At 49.0% G+C, this 21,329-nt stretch overlaps 2 protein-coding genes across 2 annotated transcripts; both read right to left on the reverse strand.

Annotated features, from left to right (window-relative positions):
* Positions 1–231: 231 nt before the first annotated feature.
* On the reverse strand, positions 232–2,137 carry TREX1 (three prime repair exonuclease 1). Its single transcript, XM_061128681.1, has 2 exons — positions 1,535–2,137; positions 232–1,241 (listed from the first exon to the last, which is right to left on the reverse strand). The coding sequence occupies exons 1-2, from the start codon at positions 1,652–1,654 to the stop codon at positions 273–275; spliced, it is 1,089 nt and encodes a 362-aa protein (XP_060984664.1). The 5' UTR covers positions 1,655–2,137; the 3' UTR covers positions 232–272.
* Positions 2,138–2,167: 30 nt separating this feature from the next.
* Positions 2,168–20,589, reverse strand: ATRIP (ATR interacting protein). The gene is made up of 13 exons (XM_061128680.1): positions 20,249–20,589; positions 18,202–18,332; positions 17,222–17,392; positions 15,201–15,319; positions 12,785–12,942; positions 11,214–11,315; positions 10,800–10,929; positions 9,919–10,611; positions 4,322–4,458; positions 4,062–4,153; positions 3,206–3,286; positions 2,730–2,982; positions 2,168–2,331 (listed from the first exon to the last, which is right to left on the reverse strand). The coding sequence occupies exons 1-13, from the start codon at positions 20,487–20,489 to the stop codon at positions 2,264–2,266; spliced, it is 2,376 nt and encodes a 791-aa protein (XP_060984663.1). The 5' UTR covers positions 20,490–20,589; the 3' UTR covers positions 2,168–2,263.
* Positions 20,590–21,329: the final 740 nt, after the last annotated feature.

Raw genomic sequence — 21,329 nt, forward strand, 5'->3', positions numbered from 1 at the left:
CCTTTCATTGTAGCCCTGGCTGCTGGGATTGGGGGTGAGGCTAGCTATCTTTTCCCTCCAATATTTGAAGTTCACGGTCTCCTACTTCTCTTGGACTCAGAAGTCTGACCGTCCTGGTAGGAAGGGTGCTGGACAAAGACTGTCATTTTCTGTGCCCCTGGCCCCAGGTCTCTGAGTGTGGGCAAGAGGCTGTAAGGCCACCACGGAGGGTAGAGGCGAGTGATCACTCAGTGCTGTGGGGGTTTTTTATTAGTCAGACTTCCCTTCCTGGCCTACTGCCCGGGTATGGCCAGTGACAGCCCATACAGCGTGGCTACCGCCAAAGTCAGGAAGGCCAGCAGGCCCAGGGGGGCCAGCAGCCCCTCCCCGGGTGGCGCTCCAGGGCGCTTCACTGGGGAAGGGGTTGGCTTGGGGCTCCTGTCTCCACGAAGGTTGGGGCCACTGTCGCTGGCTCTGGCCAGGGGCACTGTGGCTGTGACAGCAGATGGCCTTGGGTCGGTTCCAGTAGAGGTTGTGACCACGTACATTGGCTTGACGGTGCTGAAGGGCTTGGCATGAGCATCCACCCACCGTAGCAGGGCCCGCGGCCTCCACTGACAGATGCCCAGCAGGGCGAGCACGTCCCCCTCGGCCGTGTGCGAGTCTGGCGGGGCCTGCCCGTACAGGCGTGTGTAGATGCTGCCCAGGCTGTAGCTCTTCCTTGGGCCGTGCTCCGAGGAGCTGCCAGCCGGCTCCAGGGCCTTCAGGGCAGCGATGCTGTCCACACAGAAGGCGTCGTCCAGAGCACTGGCCAGGCCCAGCAGCGCCAGCTCGGCCTGGAGCAGGGGGAAGTCGTAGCGGTCACCATTGTGGGCCACGAGGCACCAGGGCTGTGGCTGGCGCTGCAGGAAGGCGCGGATCAGGCTGACCAGGTCGGCGTCAAAGGCCCGACGCCCGTGGGCAGCCAGCACGGCAGTGCTCAGGCCCGTGATCTCACTGGCCGCGGGGCTGCACGCCTTCCCCGGGGCCACGCACAGGGAGAGCTTGTCCAGCACCCGGGGCTGCGGGGGCGCTGTCGGCGCAGGCCCCTGAGGGGCGGAGAGGCCCCCCAGGGCGGATCTGTGGACGGCCAGCAGGCACAGCTCAGTGATCTTGGGCTGGGAGAAGGGTAGGCCGGTGGCCTCCAGGTCCAGGAAGATGAGGGTCTGCACAGGCCCTGGGGGCAGGGCCCGCGAGCCCATGGTGGGTGTCCGCCGCTGAGCCTGCGGAGGAGCAGGGGGTCGGGGTGGGAGGGTGAGTGCCCGCTGACGGGCGGTAGGGCGGGTGGGGTGGGAACGCCTCTCTGGCCTTCCCTGCCCCATTAGGGCCTGTTGCTGAGCTCCAGCACCCACTTTCAGGCAGGAAGACAGAAGGTAGGGTGGCTTCCTTCGTGGGACCCGCTCACTCGGCTGTCTGTTCAGGTGCAGGCTCAGCTCCTCCCCTGGTGGCCTCTTAGTGTGGGGGGGTACCCACGGCCCTCCCACCCTGCCTCATTCCCCTGGGGGTTCTCACTTACCGAGGAGCCGGCAGGCAGCAATGACTCAGGGTGCACACTCTGCCTGGTTCTTGCTGCCGGCAGCAGCAGTGGCGGGAAGTGAAACTTGGTCTGAGCCCGCCCAAGGGCTGGTGTGAGCATGGCCCGCCCCGCTCGCTCGTCAGCTGGCCTGGGCTGTCCCTCCTACCAGCACCCGTCCCTCCCCGGGCGCCCGCAGGGCTGCCCAAAGGCCTCAGATCTCTGGCTGTAGGCCCACTGGCTAGCACGGTGCGCCGGGCCCTCGCACGCTCATGGTGGGAGGACCAGGCTATGGGGGGGGGCTGGCTCCGTGACTCGGCCTGCCGGGAGCCCCCCTGCCGTGGCCATTTTGCACCCAGTCCATGGCCCCACTTTCCCAGGCCTCCCTGGTTTAGGCCTGGGCTGAGGGCCGCCTCCACCCCTGCGCACAATGGTTTCTTCCTGTGGCCTCAGGAGAGAGGGATGACTCAGGGCAAATCCACAAGCGGGCAGGGCTCCTTCCCCAGGGCAGATTCATCCCCGTGGGGCTGGAGCTCAGCTCCGGCAAGGCCCAGCAGGGATCTCAGCCTTTCCCGGGTCCCCCTCCTCTGTCCTTCCCGCTCTGCCGACACTGAGCAAACTCAGGAAACAGAAGGCTGGCGCGTTCTCAGCCAGTCAGTGCTTTTAATCAGCGGAGGGAAGGAAGGGCGAGAGTGGCTCTGGTGCCACCGTGTGGCCCGGTGCTCACAGGCCTCAGCCACAGTCCATCTCAGGCTCATCCACATCGGTCTCCACGGCACAGAGATCCTCCAGGGCCGCCTCTGAGGCAAAAACCAGAAGGTTCTGTGGTGATGGCCCAAAGGCGCCGGGACTGGGGGTGGCCCCACCACTCCGCCCGCCCCCCAGGCCCACAGGAACTAACCAGTCCCTTCCACGCCCAGGCCTCGCTCCCTCAGCTACTGCAAGCAAAGTGATACAAAGGCAGTTCAGACAGGGATGTTTCTGGAAAAGCCATGGCTCTGCCAGGCTGACTCAGTAGATACGAGCCAAAGGCAGGCTGATATACTGAGAGAGGAGCCAGAGCAGGAAGGAAAGGGTGGCCCAGTGCCGGCAATGGCTGTGTGGACTTAAGGCCAGGGGGTCTGACTGGCCCGGGGACTTCAGGGCCGACCCCGCGTGGGGGCTGGGGCGGGGGGGTGGGGCCCTCCTGCGGGCTCACCTTCACAGTCGGTCACGTCTGGAAGCCCTCGAATCAGCGTGCTGACGCCGGGCATGACCTGGTCATACTGGTGCAGGACCTCCACGCAGTGCACCGTGAAGAGCTTGTCCTTCTGGGACAGGCCGTGCAGCAGGAGCACCGTGTCCCGCAGACACCGCACCGTCCGCCTCTGCCGCTCGGTCCGCGGGGGCCCCCCTGCCCGCCGCACCGTCAGCCACTGTCTGTGCAGCATCACCGTGAGTGCTCTGACCACCTGCGGGAGGGCGCGGGCGGAGGTCAGGGCATGTGCTCTCTGCACCTGGACCACCGGCTGGGCGGGGCGGCCCCAGTCCTAGCCTCCCTCCGGGGTGAGGAGGGTTCTGAGCGGTGGCACCAGGGTCCAGCCCTGATGAAGGAGCATGGGATGCTCTCAGACGGCCCTGTCAGGCACCAGCAGGGCTGCCCGCCACCAGCCCCCTTCCGCGCCCGGCACTTACCTCCACGTTGCACTGGCAGCTGGAGCCAGTGACTGGGGAGGAGGGGCTCTGCACACTCAGCTTGGCCAGGAGCCACACGGCCTAGAACAAGAACAGACTCGGTTCCATCTGCGCCAGAACGCCACCCCAGTTCCGGTCACGGCGAGGGCTTTCTCAGGCTTCTTGCAGAGCTCCAGTTGCCTAAGCAACTGCCTGTCTGGAGAGGCCCTTGGACTGCAAGGAGATCTTACAGGAAATCAGTCCTGGATATTCACTGGAAGGACTGATGCCGAAGCTGAAACTCCAATACTTTGGTCACTGATTCGAAGAGGTGACTCCTGAAAAGAGACCCTGATGCTGGGAAAGATTGGAGGCAGGAGGAGAAGGGGACGACAGAGGATGAGATGGTTGGATGGCATCACCGGTTCGATGGACATGAGTTTGAGTAAACTCCCAGAGTTGGTGATGGACAGGGAAGCCTGGCATGCTACAGACCATGGGGTCGCAGAGAGTCGGGCACGACTGAGCAACTAAACCGAATTGTCTGCACTGATGGGATCCAAGAGGTGATGGTATCTTGGGCCTTCCCAGGAGATGCTCAGGACCAAGACCTGTGTCTCACCAATGACCCCTGCCTCCAGGCCCACCTCCAGCTACCAGGCTACCCTGCCAAGTCCCAGGATACCCTGGGTCCACATGTGTTGTATCTGTATAGTAGGGGGCCCCCCAAAACGAGTCTTCCTTGTTAGTCTCTAAACGCGTCACCGATGTGAATGAAAGCCCCTTTTGTCCCCTGAGAAGGAGGAAAGGCGCCCCTCCGGTGGGGCGGGGTGGGGTGGGGAGGCGAGCCGTCCACAAAGGGCTCTGGGGCTTCTACCTCTTGCTCCAGCTGCAGCCACTGCCCCTCGGAGGCGGCTCCGTCAGGTCTTGATGTGATGTACGTGTACAGCAGCAGCAGGAGGCAGCCTTCTGGAAGGGAGGCCCCAGCTCACACTCAGGCTCTGCCCTCCCACCCACCGCCTGAGGTACAAGCTGCGGGAGCCCTCAGGAGGTGCCTGGCCCGTCCCTGCCACCTCCTTCCCCTCAACCAGCCGGAGCTGTCCGGGTGCGGGCCCCCCGCCCCCTGGCCTGCTTTACCTGAGTGGGAGCAGAGCTGAGGTGCGAGCTTCTCATGGTCCACCAGGAGGGACAGGAGCTCAATCGTCAGCAGCACGCTGGGCAGGGGCGTCTCTGGGCGCAGGCATTGCGGCAGCACCCTGAACACGCACTGGAACCTGAAACACAGGGGCCCAGAAAGACGTGATGCCTCCAACCCAACTCTGTAACTCACCCTTCTTTTTCACTGTCGGTAAAAGGAAATTGAAGAGGCCAGGGAAGAGGAGACTGGATTCAGATAGACCTGGCTTCAAATGCTAGCCTGGGAACAAGTGGGTTACCCTTCACTGCGGGGCTGCTGTGGCTGAAAGAGGACAGGTCCTTGCCTGGCCCAGTGCCACCTCGAAAATATGAGATGCCTCCCTGGACCTGGCAAGCCAGCCTCCACACTGCTCCCAGCTCCTTCCTGCCTTTGCTCCCAAATAGGGAGCCAGGTCTTGAGCTGAGTGTGAGAGGAGAGTCCTGAACCCACCACCAAAGGACTGGCTAGACTCTGGTCCAATCTCATGACATCACTTGCCAAGCAAGGAAGACTTCATTTTCTCCGCTTGTCAGGAAACACTAGCTCCTCTGCAGCCACGTATGTGAAGGTACTCACTTGAGGTGTGCATGGCTCGGGCACTCTTCCCCCCAGTCTCAGGGGCAAAGAGCTGGCCCATTCATTACCAGGGAACCAAGTCCCAAGATAAGCACTACTGTTGGCTCAACCCACACAACCTCCTAGGTGGCGGGGGGAGTTCTATGGGTGTGTCCCCTTTCATACAAGGAGGTTAAGAATGTTCCCTGTGTACCACTAGGGAGCAAGGTCTATTTGGGGCAAACTCATTTGAGAGCAAATCCTGTACGACAGACAAGCTGAATGTTTCTAGTCACCGGGGAGTATGGAACTTGGTGGAAAACTGGAATTCCCAAGTATCCACTAACGAGTCACCTAATTTCATTATTAGGCTAGAAGTGGCCCACTGAAACTAAAACAAAAAAACCTGTCTATATATACAACACAGTTATTTCCAAATTAGTTTTTGATAGCATCAGAGCCTACTTATTTTAAATGTTTTTTTTTTTTCTTCAGAGCCCCCCAAATGCACAATAAATAACAGTCGTGCTACTCTGCTTGAGTTGGGGATGAGTCTTTTTTGTTCAAAAGCACCTGCCAGAAAAAAAAAAGAAAAAAGCCCCTGCCATGCCAGTACATGGAGGGCAACCCTGGACGACCTAACTGCTACACCAGATGGGGTAGAAAGATAAAACTCAGGGGATGACGTGCTCTCAAGCCTAGGTGGGCAGTGGTACCCTTCGTAAGAGACCACAGCCTGCCTGGCCACTCGTGCCGTACAACATATGCTTTAGAGCCTTGGTACCACCTGTCCTAGGCCTCCCTGGCTCAGATGGTAAAGAATCCACCTGCAGTGTGGTTTGATCCCCGGGTTGGCGTGGGCATCGCAATCCACTCCAGTATTCTTGCCTGGAGAATCCCCATGAACAGAGGAGCCTGGCAGGCTACAGTCCATGGGGTCACAAAGAGTCGGACTGAGCGGCTAAGTACAGCACAGCACCCGTCCCTGGCTTTTGCTTTTACTCCAAGATGAACAGGAAGCTGTGTGGTAATGGGGTTCAGCTTGTCAGCATGTAGGAATTCGGAGGGGAAGTACTGCGGGGAAGTGGCATCAGCGAAGGGTGTCTACAGAGACCAGCCATATGGCAGATACTGATTGTACTGTCTGCTGTTGTGACATAGCCAGTCTCCACCAGTCCTGTATACTGTTCAAAGTAATTTTTTTCTATGAACAATCCCATTTTAAATAAATCAAAATGCTTAAAATCTGAATGGATGGAATTTAAAAGTACTTTGTTGAAACAGCAACCTGGGCAGAAAAAAAAAAAAAAAAAGAAGTAAAATTTTGTTATTTCCAGCCTGTATATGAAAAATAGGTCATCTAAAGGAAAAAAAATAACTTTGATTAACTAGTGTTAAACAAAAGATAGGTTTACTAAATATGTTAATCTATCCTTTTAACATAAGCCTCACCTTTCATTTTAAAGGTTTCCATAGAAATTTAGTTATTTTATCTTTCAGCCATGTGCTATTTTTTTTTTCTCTTGCCAACATGTGTAAAAAGGGAAGTCAATTACAAGTGCAAATAATGTGGTATTCTTTTGTAACTCAAGTCTTGAAATGTTCTGTAGTGTTAAGCAAAGTCTCCTCTTGCTTGATACTAAATAAACGTTTGAAAGAAAAAAAAAAATAGTCACTCAGGAGCCTAACTGGCTTGAAACCATCTAATACACTCCCTCTGGCGTTTCAGACAAGACTCCCTAACTCAACACGGAGTTTATTCACTCAGCAAACACTGAGGGCTCAGAGTGAGCCAGGCTCTGTGCTGGGCGGGAGGACGCAGGGCTCTGAGGGTGCCACCTGGGCTTGTGAACAGAAGGCACTTGTCTGGCCTGCAGTAAGCACCCATGAAACGGCTGTTTTTTCATGTCACAGATAAGGTCAACAGGAATAGAATGGTGATCTGTCTACCAAGATAACTGGTAAAAATGTGCTTCCTGGAATTCATTCATTTAAAAAATAAGAAACCAAGATGCAAGGATTTTTCAGTTATCCACAGATCAATGTGACAAGCTGCATTAACAAAGTGACTAAAAATCATATGATCATCTCAACAGATGCAGAACTTCTGCTAAAGTTCAGCATCCATTTATGATAAAAAATTTCAGAAAGTAGGCATAGAGGAAACTTAGGTCAACATATTAATAATAAAGCCCACATATGAAAAACCCACAGCTGACATCAGATGCATTGGTGAAAAGCTGAAAGCATTTTCTCTAAGATCAGGAACAAGACAAGGATGCCCACTCTCACCATTTTTATTCAGATAGTTTTGGAAGTCCTAACCACAGCAATCAGAGAAGAAAAAAATAAAAAGGAATCCAAACTGGCAAGGAAGAGAAAAATTTCACTGTTTGCAGATGACATACTGTACACAGAAAATCTAAGATGCCACCAGAAAATGACTAGAACCCATCAATGAATTTGGTAAAGTTGCAGGATACAAAATTAATACACGGAAGTCTGCTGGATTTCTATACACTAATAATGAGCTATCAGAGAAATTAAGGAAACATTCCCACTTACCATTGCATCAAAAAGAATAAAACACCTAAGAATATGCCTGCCTAAGCAGGCAAAAAGGCCTATACTCCAATAACTGTAAGATGCTGATGAAATAACATGACACAAACAGATGAAATGATAGACCCTGTTCTTGGAAGAATCGATATTGTCCAAGTGACTACCCAAGGCAATCTACAGATTCAGCGCAGTCATTATCAAATTACCAATGGCATTTTTCATAGAACTAGAAGAAAAAAATTTAAACAGGCAGAACACTCTTTGACATAAAATTACAGCAGCTGTTTTTTGGATCCATTTCTTAAAGCAAAAGTAAACAAAAGCGGGAAAAAAAAATGCCAATGGGATCTACCTAATATAATTTAAAAGCTTTGCACAACAAAGGAAATGGTGGACAGAATGAAAAGAGAACCCATTATTGTGGGAGAAGATAACTGCAAGTGATATGACCAATAAGGGGGTCATATATTCAGCATATATAAACAGCTTATAAAACTCAACGTCAAACAAACAACCCAATCAAAAGATGAGCAGAACTGAATAGACATTTTTCTAAAGAGGATAGCCAGATGGCCAACAGACACATGAAAAGATGCTCAGTTATCACTCATCACCACGGAAACGCAAATCAAAACCGCAATGAGATATCACCTCAAACTGGTCGAATGGCTACCACCATCAAGAACACCAACAACAAATGTTGGTAAGGATGTGAAGAAAAGGGAATCCTCCTATGCTATCAGTGGGAATGTAAATTAGTGCAGCCACTGTGGAAAACAGTATGGGAGTTTCTCAAAAAACTAAAATGGGAGTACCATATGATCCAGCAATTCTACTTCTGGGTTATATCCGGGAAGAATAAAAAACCAAAACACTAATTTGGAAACATGCACCCTGATGTTCATAGAAGCATTATTATCTACAATTGCCAAGGTACTGAAGCAACTGTCTCTCAACAGATGAATGGATAAAGAAGTTGTGGTGCACACACACACACAATGGAATACTGTTGTTGTTGTTCAGTTGCTAAGTCATGTCTGACTCTTTGCAACCCTGTGGACTGCAGCATGCCAGGCTTCCCTATCCTTCACTATCTCCTGGAGTTTGCTCAAATTCATGTCCATTGAGTCGGTGATGCTATCTAATAACCATCTCATCCAATACCACCCCCTTCTCCTTTTGCCTTCAATCTTCAATGGAATATTACTCAGCCATAAAAAAGAACAAAATTTTGCCATCTGCAACAACATGGATGGCCTTGGAGGGCATTATGATAAATGAAATAAGACAGAGAAAGGCAAAAACTGTATGATATCATGTATACTTAGAATCTAAGTATTACAGGAAACTAGTGAATTAAAAAAAGATAAAGACTCACACACAACCAACTAGTGGTTACCTTTGGGGACAGAGAAGGAAGGAGGGAGGGGCAAAATAGGAGTAGAAGATCAAAAAAGCGTTGTTATGGGATTATATGAAATCATGTGTGTGAAACTTCTGAAAATTGTAAAGCACTATGGAATTTTAAAGGAAAAAAAGGAAAGAGAAGACTCAAAAGAAAACAAAATCCAAGCAACCAGCCACTGTGACCTGGGCAGTGGTGCTGAGCCCACCTTGCTGTCCACACTTCTCTGCACTACACTGTGTCGAGCTCTGAGCACCACCTTTAGGATGGACCAGACAGGCGGAAATATATTCATATGGCGACCAGGATCCAGAAATGTGTTTAGTAAACAGCTATTCTGGGCTCAGAGACAAAAGACTTAAGATCTGTGCAGCCAGTGGAGTCATTCCAACACAGGAACTGGCCTCTGGGTGGAGTGCTGAGGGGGTGATGAGATTCTAGGACTAACTAGAGGACTGGCTGGGTGAAGTTTACCTTCCCAAGTGTTCAAGGTCTGGAATCCCAAGCTAGGAATTTCTGACAATGCTGTTTCGCAACAAACTATAAGAGGAACAAGTAACCTGTGGCTCATGCCAGTGGTGGGCACCTTGAAGATGGGCAGATTCCCAGCAATCAGCTTGTACCTGCACACCCCCTGCTTCCTCAGGGAACCCCAGCAAACTCAACCTCAACATGCCTGTGATATGCAGTCTTCACCTGATGCATGTCCCAGGTCCAAAGGCCTCTGGGTTTGGTCTCTGTCTTGGGGTCAGGACGCTCTTCCATAGTGACTAGCAGCCTTCTTTTAACATGTGTGTTTTGCTTACCTACTGCCTAGAGGCAGAACTAAGCCAAATAAGCCACTTCCTTGGTTCTTCTAACACCTGGCCCCATTTTCCATGACTTCAGAACTCCCTGAGCTAAGAACCTAAACCAAGGCTTAGAGCTGAGCAGTATGAATGCGTCAAGATGGGAGCAAGCTCAGGGGCCACAGGACAGACCTCAAGAGGTCAGGTTAGACCCACAAGGAATCATGACTCCCATGCTGCAGGATACCTGGGCAGGAAATCAAAGGAAGCATTTTCAGCTAATTTCACCAAAACCTTAAGGCACTGGCTGAGGACATTGGCTTGAAGGTGACCTGTTGCTGCAGAAGAGGAAGCCAGAAGGTGAAGGAGCATCTTCAAGAGTGGATGCTGGCCTTGGTCCTCGACAAGCCCCTCTGGGGCTGAGGTCGCATCCCCATGACAGTGTCCGTGAACCTGGCTCTGGCCTCCTTCCCCCGCAGCAGACTCAGCGCCCGCTCCTGACAGTAACAGGCGGACGACTGCTCCGCTGTGGCACACCAGATGCTGGAGGACGCTGAGTGCCGCCACCGAGAAGCCTTCCAGGTTACAGAGGGGGTCCTCGGGGCTGGCCTCTGCCCCAGGGCTCACACGGGAGGGGCGTGTCGGTGAGTCCGCAGGCGCGCCGCTTCTCTTGGCTGCTGCCAAGTCCTGCAGAGCCTGGCAGTGTAAGCCGATGAAGAACTGTACCAGGGGGAGGAGATGCACAGCCCCAGGGAGCCTGCGGAGCGGGAAGGCCCTTCTGCCTCCCTCTGCTGGGTCTCTGTCACTGGAGCCTTCTTCATTCCTGGCCACCAGGTTCAGCCCAGTGAGTGCCATGTGCTGTGCTTCTCTCAGGGCCGAGAGGGGACAGGACCCATCGCGAGGACCTGTGGTCCTCAGGCTTGAAATCCCAGGCAAGGTACTGGCAACAAACACAAAAGAAAAGACACAAGTGTGAGAGGCAGATATGGTCAAGGAATCCAGAAAACCTGCCGGCAAATTCTCTCATCTCCCTGCCCAGAGCAGATGTCTGAGGCTGGTCAGGACCAGATGGGGACTTGCTTCCTGAAAACTCCTTCCAGACAAGCTTTTTAGGAGTCTTGTGCTTACCTGCCAAGCCCTGGTAGCTGGAACTGGGTGCCGGCAGGAGCCTCAGGACAACTGCTCAGGAGGTGGCACAGACCCAGGGGTGACCCGGGGATCAAAGGCTGCTTCAGGAGAAGGTTTATCAAAATGGAGCCTGCGGAAAGACAAGGTGACATGAGAGTGCTTTTCTACGATGCCAGCTCTCCTGTCAACGGCCACTGAGACACCTGTGGGTACTGAAGGCTTGGGGGCATACTTGCTCTTGGCCTCTCCCAGTTTATAGTCACATACTTCAATCACAGACTCCTATTCCCACTGACCCTCTAAAGCACTGCCTGGTTCCCACAGCCCAGGACAGTTAGGCAATTCCAGTGCGGCATCACAGAGCACGATCAGACCCAGGCAGGCAGCTGGCAGAAGAAGCACGTGTTCTGGTACCTTGATTGTTTGATCTCTGCATCCAGCTGTCAACAAGACTTTTCTGGGGCTCTTCCTGCTTTATGGGGCCACCTCCCAGACTGTGAGCCTTATTCTCTGCAACTAGATAAAATGTTAATCAAAATTAGAATATGAAAGCACACGTGTATCAGAAACTCTTTAAACGTGATGAGTTTCAAACATACATTGTTCTATTTTTTTCAACTCTGGATCAAACCAAGAGCCAAAGCAACTCAAGAACTTTCGCATCTTTGCCTTCCTCATATAAAATAGGAACTTGCATAAAGAAAAGAAAAGAAAATTAAATTGTATGTCCCACTCCAAAGTCAGGCAATAACATAAAAGCTGTAACCTTAACATTTATGTGATTCTTATTACATGCCAGACACTGTTCTAAGAGCTTTACACCTGTCAACTCTCTTGTTCTTCACACCAACCCTCCCAGGAGGTGTTATCTGTGGCTTTGTTCTATATATGGGAAAACTGAAGCACAGAGGTTCGGGGTGTGTGTGTGTATGTGTGTGTTCAGTCTGTGTGTTCAGTGTGTGTGTGTGTTCACTGTGTGTGTGTGTGTGTTCAGTGTGTGTGTGTTCAGTGTGTGTGTGTGTGTGTGTGTGTGTGTGTGTGTGTGTGTGTGTGTGCGCTTAGTCGCTCAGTCATGTCTGACTCTTTGCGACCCCATGGACTGTAGCCCACACAAGGCTCCTCTGTCCATGGAATTTTCCAGGTAAGGATACTGGAGCAGGTTGCCATTTCCTTCTCCAGGGAAATCTTCCCAACTATAACCACTTCTGAATTTGCTCCCAAAATGTGAGTAGCTGCAGTTCTCAGGGGTGCCGTGATGCTAATGATTTGAAAGGGCTGGTGGTGGTAGGGCAGAGGCAGGGTATCTGAATGGCAGGATAAACTGGCACAGCACAGTCTCACAGTGAAGACCTACTAATGCTGATTGCTTCTCTCTAGAAAGCAGTAGCACTGCCTCAGTCTGGACTCAGCCTGGCTACGAAAGGAGCACATATTCCTGCATCCTGGTTGTGCTTCTGGCCTGTCGATGGATGCTGACTGTGGAGGTTTTAAAATACGCCTGCAAGTTCTTTGACACGCTTGCACTCAAAGGGTGCAGCCTAGTCTCCCTCCCCTTGAACACAGCCCAGACTCAGGGACTCAGTTCTAATGAACAGAACTTAGGCTGAGTGACAGAACTGATGCCATGTGACTTAAAGGTTCAGACACAGAAAGGACAGATTCTGCTTCCACCAGGCTCTCTGGGTTTGCTAGCTCTTTAGGAAGCCATGTATGGGGTGAGGAGGTCAGCCAAGTAGCCCTGGGGAGAGGTCCACATGTGAAAAGAAATTCCACTGTTAGACATGTGAACGCACCACCTTGAAATAGATCCTCCAGCCCCTGACAAGACTTCAGTGATTCCAGCGCCCTTAGAGACAAACCATCCCCACTATGCTGTCAGAACTGTGGACCCACAGAAAGGAAGAGAAAATAAACACTCAATTGTTTCAAGGCTCAAGGTCAAGTGGTCTGATATTGAGTTGTAGACGATAGAGAGATGGACTTACCCTCCCTGCCCATCGGGGACTTGTATGCTGGCTCTGTCTGGCAGGGCTGGGGAAGGGACTTGTTAGCACTAAAAGACTCCTTTGTAGGGAAAGATGGTTTTCCAAATTGTGGAGAACATGCTTCTGGCTTTATAACCACAGAAGGGCTTTTCCTAGGACTGGAAAAAGTTAACTATGAAAGCAGAGTAATGATTCTGCTAACCCCATGTAAAATACCTGGTTATAAAACTTCTAACAGGCTTTAAACTTTTCATGTCTAGGTGATTTGACCAAAAGATTCATCTACTCCACATTTGTTAGTCTTTGGCAGGACAGCAGTGTAAAATTCAAGGCATTTTCATCCAAATGGTAGGAACAAAATCTTTATTTGTTTCCACCTTCAAAAGTATTGGGCAGAATTCAAGTACTATTTCCAATTCCACCAAAATATATTTTCAATTTGCAACCTTTTTAAGAAAATTTACTTTTAATTGGAGAATAATTGCTTTACAATGTTGTATTGGTTTCTGCCATACAATGCAAATCAGCCATAAGTATACATATGCCCCCTCCCTCTTGAACCTGCCTCCCACCGCCTGCCCCATCCCACCCTTCTAGGTTGTCACAGAGCCCTGGGTTGAGCTCCCTGTGTTATGTAGCACTGGTGGTATGTCTCAGTGCCCCTCTCAATTTGCCCCACGCTCTCCTTCCCTGTGTCCACAAATCTGTTCTCCATGTCCATGTCTCTACTGTTGCCCTGCAAATAGGTTCATCAGTACTATTTTTCTTTTTTTTTTTTCATCAGTACTATTTTTCAAAATTCCATATATATATATATGTGTGTGTGTGTGTGTCTACACACACACACACACACACACACACACATATACACACACGATACTTGTTTGCCCATGAATTACTTCACTCTGTATAACAGGCTCTAGTTTATCCACCTCACTAGAACTGACTCAAATTCATCCCTTTTTATGGCTGAGTAATATTCCATCGTGTATATGGACCACAACTTCTTTATCCATTCATCGGTGGATGGACATCTAGGTTACTTCCATATCTTGGCTATTGTAAATAGTGCTGCAGTGAACAGTGGGGTACATGTGTCTGCTTCAATTATGGTTTTCTGAGGGTATATGCCTCGTAATGGCATTGCTGGGTCATGTGGTGGTTTTATTCCTAGTTTTTTAAGGACTCGCCACACTGTTCTCCATAGTGGCTGTATCAGTTTATATTCTCACCAACAGTGCGAGAGGGTTCCCTTTTCTCCACACCCTCTCCAGCATTTATTATTTGTAGATTTTTTTGATGATGGCCATTCTGACTGGTGTTAGGTGATACCTCCTTGTAGTTTTGATTTGCAGCAACCTCTTTTTTAAATTGAAATATAGTTCTATACAATATTATCTAAGTTATAAGCATATGATATAGTGATTCATAATTTTTAAAAGTTAAACTCCATTTATAGCTAGTATAAAATATTGGCTACATCCCCTTGTTTTGCAGTATATACTTGTAGCTTATTTTATACATAATAGTTTGTACCTCTTACTCCCCTATCCTTATATTGTCCCTCTCCGTTTCCCTCTCGCCACTGACAACCACTAGTTTACAACAACCTCTTTTTTAATAGCCAGGGCCTGAATCAAAAGATTTTCAGTAGAAAGAGCATCTAGTAAGAGGTATGTTGTTTCTTGCAACTAGGAAACGGCCAGTTCTTTGGTGTCAGAGTTTTTATGTTAGAGAAGCAGTCTTAACCCTCTGATTAGATTACACAATGCTGAGGCTGTCCTGTGAGGAGTGTGAAGAGGAAAGGATGGATTCCTTCTGCTGTCCTGTCTTACCTGGACTATGCAAGGCCTGAAGAGTTCAGTTTCATACCCTGTCCATTATGAGCAAAGGCAGCAGAATGCTGAATACCAGAAAAAGATGACCTGACCCACATTGTTCAAGTTTCAAGGCTGACACTGACAGACTTCTCACAGGACAGACCATTAACAAACTGATTACGTCTGCAGCAAAGGTGGGGGCCACTGGGCAGCAAATGAGAAAAAATGTTCCAAGCAGTTGGGACTGACATACAGTTGGGACAAAATCACTTATTTGAAAAAAATTACATAAAAATGAAGACTGGTCAACTCTAAAACTCTAGAGATCATCTTTCCAGCCTTTTCTCATCCTAAGGAGCTGTGTTTATAAAGTCCTACAGGAAGAAGGCACTTTCAGAGAGTGTGGGGCCTTTATGCTATGATCCCCCAAACCATTGCAGCCTCATCTGAACCACCTTTGAGGCCTCCGGAAAAGAGGATCTGTGCCCCAGTGGCAGAGTCTAAACGACCTTCGTTCACAACTAGTCTGACACTGTCATTCAGACTTTTTATGAAACGATAACAAAACAGCTCCCTCCCTCTAGCGCCATCATTACCTGACATGGGAAACGGTGGGTACAGCTAGTTTATTAGCTCGTTCACTGTTCTGAAGCTTCGTTCTTAATTCATTCATCTCTGCATCTTTAAACTGGAGTTCAGACTGCAAAGACTGGAGCTGGAAGGCAAAAGAAATATACTTATAGAGGTCTCATCACATATGCAGAAACAGCTCTGGGGGACTACCCTGGCAGCCCAGTGGTTAAGATTCCATGTTTCCAATGCAAGCGGTCCAGGTTTGACCCCTGGTCTGGGAATAAGGATCCCACCACCAACAATAAAAAATAGTTCTGGGCTTCAAAAATCTCAAGCTAGTAAAAGAAAAACAAACAATGAGAAGTAGTATGAAAGTCTGCTGTGACATAATTGTCCTAAAATATCAAGTTTTAGCTTTCTTACTGAAAGATGGCATGGTATTCTAGAAAGATATTTTGACCTGCTTATTGCTAAGTAGTTTGTGAGGATTCAAACACCATTTACTCGGCCTCTCTGAACTTCAGCTTATGTGTAAGATAAATACCTGTCTTCCTGATTGGGGGGATTAAGTAAGAATGGTAAATGTAAAATGCCCAGCACAAAGCTTGACAAGGTGCAATATCTCACAGTAACATGTAGACCTTGTAGTGAACATGTTGTTGTTTAGTCACTCAGTTGTGTCTGACTCTTTGCAACCCCATGGACTGGAGACCCCTAGGCTCCTCTGTCCATGGGATTTCCCAGGCAAGAATACTGAAATGGGTTGCCATTTCCTCCTCCGGGGATCTTCCCGATCCAGGGATCGAACTCACGGCTCCTGCATTGGCAGGTGGGTTCTTTACCCCTGAGCCACCAGGGAACACAGTGGTGCACAGTCCAGGTCTTCCTGAAGGTCTGGGCTGAGGATCTGGAATAGTTTTACCAAAACCCTGAGCAGTGTGGGGAGACCTGCTGCTCTGGCCAACAGTAACTGCTGCCATTCCCTAAGCACAGTCCATGCCAGGCATAGCACCAGACACAAATGCGGGACCATTTAAGTCTCACAACAACCCTTCTGGTTATTTTCGGGAACAGATAAAGGAGATGAGTCATAGAGCATGACTGATCGCCCTGAGGTCACTGCTTGAATGTGATAAAGCCTGGCTTCAATCTCTTGCTTGTCGGTACATCCCTTGGTCCTCACTATGCATATGGAAAAGCAACTACTGCTGTTAGTGTTAGGCGCAGGTCAGCACTTCTTCAAAGATTGCCAAGTTTGCTGAATGAAGTAATGGCAGAGTAAAACCCATGTCCTTATTTGGGAAGTGAAGGAAAGTAACATATACCTGGCACCCAGTTTTTCTCCCCACAACAGTGTCTCCCTCCCCTAAGAAACATCATTTTCCTGCCTCTGAATATATGATTTGAATGGGAGCTATTATCTCTTTGGTTCCAGTGACTAGTTCCGGGGCAGGCACCTGACTCAGGTTAGACCAATTAGAGCCTTCCCCAGAAATTTAAAACTTGAGATGAGGACCCCTAAGACTTCAGTCTGTTCTGGAGCTGTGAAATATGAGCCCTGGAGAAAACATCCTCAGCCATAAGGATGGAACTTATCAACAGTACAGAGAATAAAGATGAGTCCTGGCAAATCTCGAGTCATTTGAGACCGCAGTACATCTGCTTCCCCCAGACTTAGTTATAGAAGGCAACACCTTGTTTTGTTTGTTTGTTTGGCCTAAGCTAGACCAGTTGAGTTTCTGATCTGCCAAAAAAAAAAAAAACAAAAAAACAAAAACCCAGCATAATTTAAGCCTGTTTCTGCAAAGTGTTAGCCAGTGACTTAGGCAACCACAGCAAAGCAGAATTTCATCTACGTCCTTTTCCAAACCACAGAGCCTCAAAGAAAAGTACATGTCATTAGTTGGTAGCAAAAGTATTTCCAACAAACAACTGCTAAAATCTTCCTGGGAGATTTATAAGCAACTTTAGGCATTGCTTCTAAAGGAACTCATTAAGTAGGCAAAGCTGATGTCCATACAAGCAAAACATATCTCTGGGTCACCTTTTTGGAGAATTCCTTTTCTTTTTCACTGAGTGCTTGAGTTTTCTCTTGTTCAAGAAGGAAATGAGATCTTCTTTGTTCCTCTAGAATGGATTCTGTCTGATGCAGTGAGTCCCGCAAAATTTTAATTTCTCCATTTTTAATAAGCACTTCTTCTTCCATTGCCTTCATCTGGAAATTCCAAATTGATCTTGTGAAAAGTTTGTAAGAGAAAATTATATATGCACTTATTTCAACATGTAGCTGGGGAGATGAAGAAACACATTTAAAACATGTCCAAAGGATCAATAAGTGCTCAGAATACATCCATGCCAACCAGATCATGACCTGCCAGGTCCATTCCTGGGACAGCAGGTTTTCAGCAAATAGCTTAAAGACATACTTGTCACTTCTGCATGCACATTCCAAAGGTCCTAGGGACCTACAGATAGTCATATGAAAGATATCTGCTTTTTTGCAAAACTGTTAATGAAAATGGCAACCATTATGATGTTGTGTTTCTTCTAAAAGACACATGCTATAAATTTATCTCAGTACTATAACAGAAAGTTTGTATCTCTTTTTCTATAGGGTTTACAAAGTGTCTCTTTTCTTGCCTTGGCTGTTAGGAATCTCAGGATTTAGTTGCAACCAAAATTTTCTGGCTTTCTTTCCCCAGTTTTCTCCCAATTCATGGGGATGAATCTGGACTCTTGTTTTATTTTTTTTATTTTTTTAAATTTTAATAAGGGCCCCCGCGGGGGGACCGCCCCCGCCACCGGGGCCCCGGCCGCTCCCGGCCCCGGCCCGCCCCCCCCCCTCCCGGTCCCGCCCCCCCGCGGAGGGGGGAGGGGGGGGCGGGAGGAGAGCGGGAGGCGGGGTGGGAGGGAGCCGCGCTGGACTCTTGTTTTAAAACATTTCTATATTTTATTGTATAATGCTTTCTAACACATGCATAAGTGAATGAATTAACTACAAAACCCACAAGTTACATCCCTTACCTTTTCTTTAAGTTCTTTGTATTGTGCCTGAAGTACCTCTAATTCAAAATTATCTTTAACTGCAACACTTTCTCTGTTTTTCCCTGCAGGATATTTTGACATCCCATCTAATATGGTGACCTTACGAACATCTGTAAAACACAACAACCAAAAAAAAACCAGTTCCCATATACTTTTTAGGACTCAGTATTTTCCCACTTTCACCAGCCAGTGCTGAAAACAATCACTTTTGAAAGCAAATTAAAGAAAGATCTACTAAGTAGAATAGGTATTTCCAACATAAGAACACGATTCAATCCTTATTAAATAACAAATTCTGCCTCCCCCTCCCCATTCTGCACTCAGTTTCTTGTTTTTTTCCCCCCTGCACCCAGTTTTAAGGGTCTCAGCTAAAGGCTGAAAGGTGCTGTGGGAATCTCACTGTTCGAATCTCAGTGATCCATTATTCAATAATATTTTACTCAGCACCTATAATATGTCAGGCACAATTTAGCCTCTAAAGAAAGCTACAGTGGTGGGCAAAATGGATACAGTCCTTACGCTCATGGAGCTTACATGGCAATAAAAAATATAAGAATAAACATAAAATTACAACTGTTATAAGAGCTGCAGAGAAGAACAAATAGAGGAATGCCTGTAACAGGGGATTTAATCCACATGGATGACTGGAAGCCTTCCCCAGATAAGTGATAACTGAATGGAGAGCTGAAGAACAAGCAGGAATTAACCAGAGGGGTGGCGATGGGGAATGGATGGAAAGAACACTCAATGTGTAAGAAACAGCAGTATGGACTTCCCTGGTGGTCCAGTGGTTAAAACTTCACACTTGCACTGCAGGGAGTGTGGGTTTGATCCTTGGGAACTAAAATCCCACATGCAGTGCAGCCAAAAAAAAAAAAAAAAAAGACAGTGATGTGCAGTTTCTGTATTGTAGGGAAGCAGGGAGAATTCAAGGAATGAATCTTTATACTAGAAGAAGTGTGAAGTCATTAAAGGCTTTCAGCAGGGATATTCATTGTGCATCTGTGTGTGACAGATTTTAGTTTTAAAATGATCACTCTGGCTGTGGTGTGAAGTCTGACTTGTAGGAGTCACAACTGGAAATGTGGACACAATTTAGTGGACTTTTGTCCAGGGGAGGGGTGATGGTAACACAGATCAGGGAGATGGCAGAGATGATGCAGAGAGGATGGATTCTTGAGATGGAAGAAAAAGGTAAAGGTACAGGATTTGGAAAGGAGCAAGGGGGATGTTGGCTTGTGCTACATGATGGAGAGTGGTGCTAATCTCTGCCATGCAAAATGTGTTCATCAATGTGTCTTTTCTGAATGTCTGCTTTGCCAAGCACCATGCTGGAGATGCTGGCAGATGACTGGATTTCCAGGAAATGACTGTGTGGAATTTAACATGTCTATAAGACATCCAAGTAGAGATTCAAGGTACCCTCAAAACCTTTCTCTTTCAGGGAGCCCCATAAGACGTCACTAGAATGAGTGTAAGCTCTAAGAAGGTGGGGGCTTTTGTTTGTTGCTAAGTGTCTGCAGCTTCTAAAGTTTGGGCACCTAGTACAATTTATTGGTTGTATAAAAACAATAAGTCTATCTTATCTCTTGCCTCTGCCAGATCCCTCTTGTGCTCAGGCGGTCCAAAGGAAAAGGTGGTCTTCATTCGATCTAAAGCCTCCCAAATATGTTATAAGGATGGGTCCCTGTGTGTAGGTAATGATGGTTCTTATGGCTGTAGTAGTTGTGTTGCAAGGATCTCTGCTGAGAACTAAGAACCCAGTGGTCCAAAGTATAGAAACCCAAGTAAAATGTTAACCTAGCTTTCTATATTCCAAAACGGCTGTTCGACATTTCTGATACATTTCTCCCCTCAAATCAAAGGACCTCTTGGGATACAATCGCTGCTTAAATCAAACTGTTCCTATGCAGGGGGCAGTGTGGGTGCAAGACACCGGAACGGTCGAAGCGGGGTTCCGAAGGCAGAGCCATCTAAGGGGTCGAGGGAAGTCTGCACCACTCTTACGGGGAAAAGGCGAACTCACTGGACACGTCCCGAGCCGTGGTCGGGCACTGGCTCAGGGCCTGGGACGCAAGCGTGTCGAGCTCCTCCAGGTCGTCGGCGGTGAAATCCTCATGCAGGCCGAATGGGTCTTCGGGGTCCGGGGCGGCGGGGATGCCTCGGGCCCGCTTGCTCGGAGGGTGCCCGGTGTTGGGCGGAGGGCCAGGACTAGGTGCCGGGGGCCCGCTCCGCCTCCTGTTGCCTGACGCGGAGATTCCAGCCATGCCTGCCGCCGGATGATCTCTAAAGACACTGAGCCCGGCCTACACCCGCGAGGAAGGAGGAATGGACCAACCGCCCGCGCGCCGCTGCTCGCCTCAGCCGCTGGGACACGCCCCCGAACCAACGAGCCAATCACCTGCCAGTTGGCGGGCGCGGAGGAATTACATCATCAGAGCGCGCCGCTGTGTTCCACTGAGTGCCCGCTGAGACCTGTTGCTTCCCGCCCTTCTTGGGCCCAACCTCACCCGGCGCTTTGGTACTGACGGTTAGGACTCGGTAGGCCACTGCGGTGGTCTAAGCGCAGCGAACTGAGTTACCTAGGCAAACTCACCAGCCCCACCACGCAAGTAGTGTGCCCGCTTCTTGACATGCCCTGGGGCAGCGCCTGCTGGAGTTCGCCCAGATAGATATTCACCCGTGCAGTGTGAATCTAGGGTAGGCAGCAGCATTCAGACTTTTGGTTTTTGTGACCTCGCTGTCCAGCCAGACCCACTTCTCAAATACCCCAGGCTCTTGAGGAGGAGTGTGGAAGAATGGGGTTGGGCTAGGAGTTAAGAATAGAACTGTTATGAGCACACACCTTTGAGTACAGTAAATGTTTTGAATGTGTACATTTGGTGTTGAAGGGCTTAGGAACTGCTCAGGCTGTTAATATTTATTCATTCATTTCTCTGGGAGCTCTTAAGTGTTTTTGTTCCAAGCGCTGGTCATATGGAAATGAATGAGACTCAAGACGTCAACGAAGGTCCCACGGAAGTAGCAACTGGGCTGTCCTACAGGTTAAGTGGGAGTTATCAAGAAGTGCTAAGGAGGATGGCATCAAGATTACTCAGACAAGAATA

Source organism: Dama dama, chromosome 24, assembly GCF_033118175.1.
Source record: "Dama dama isolate Ldn47 chromosome 24, ASM3311817v1, whole genome shotgun sequence".
Lineage (NCBI taxonomy): Eukaryota > Metazoa > Chordata > Mammalia > Artiodactyla > Cervidae > Dama > Dama dama.

Bases quoted from the DNA above. Each gene is read 5' to 3' on its own strand.
- ATRIP (XM_061128680.1), bottom strand. From the start codon at position 20,489: ATGGCTGGAATCTCCGCGTCAGGCAACAGGAGGCGGAGCGGGCCCCCG. The intron at 11,316-12,784 runs GTAAGTCCATCT...CATTTTATCTAG, and splicing joins GTCCCCGATGGGCAGGGAGG to TTGCAGAGAATAAGGCTCAC. The intron at 10,612-10,799 runs GTAAGCACAAGA...GTTTGTTGCCAG, and splicing joins CAGCTACCAGGGCTTGGCAG to TACCTTGCCTGGGATTTCAA.
- TREX1 (XM_061128681.1), bottom strand. From the start codon at position 1,654: ATGCTCACACCAGCCCTTGGGCGGGCTCAGACCAAGTTTCACTTCCCG. The intron at 1,242-1,534 runs GTAAGTGAGAAC...GCTCCTCCGCAG, and splicing joins TGCTGCCTGCCGGCTCCTCG to GCTCAGCGGCGGACACCCAC.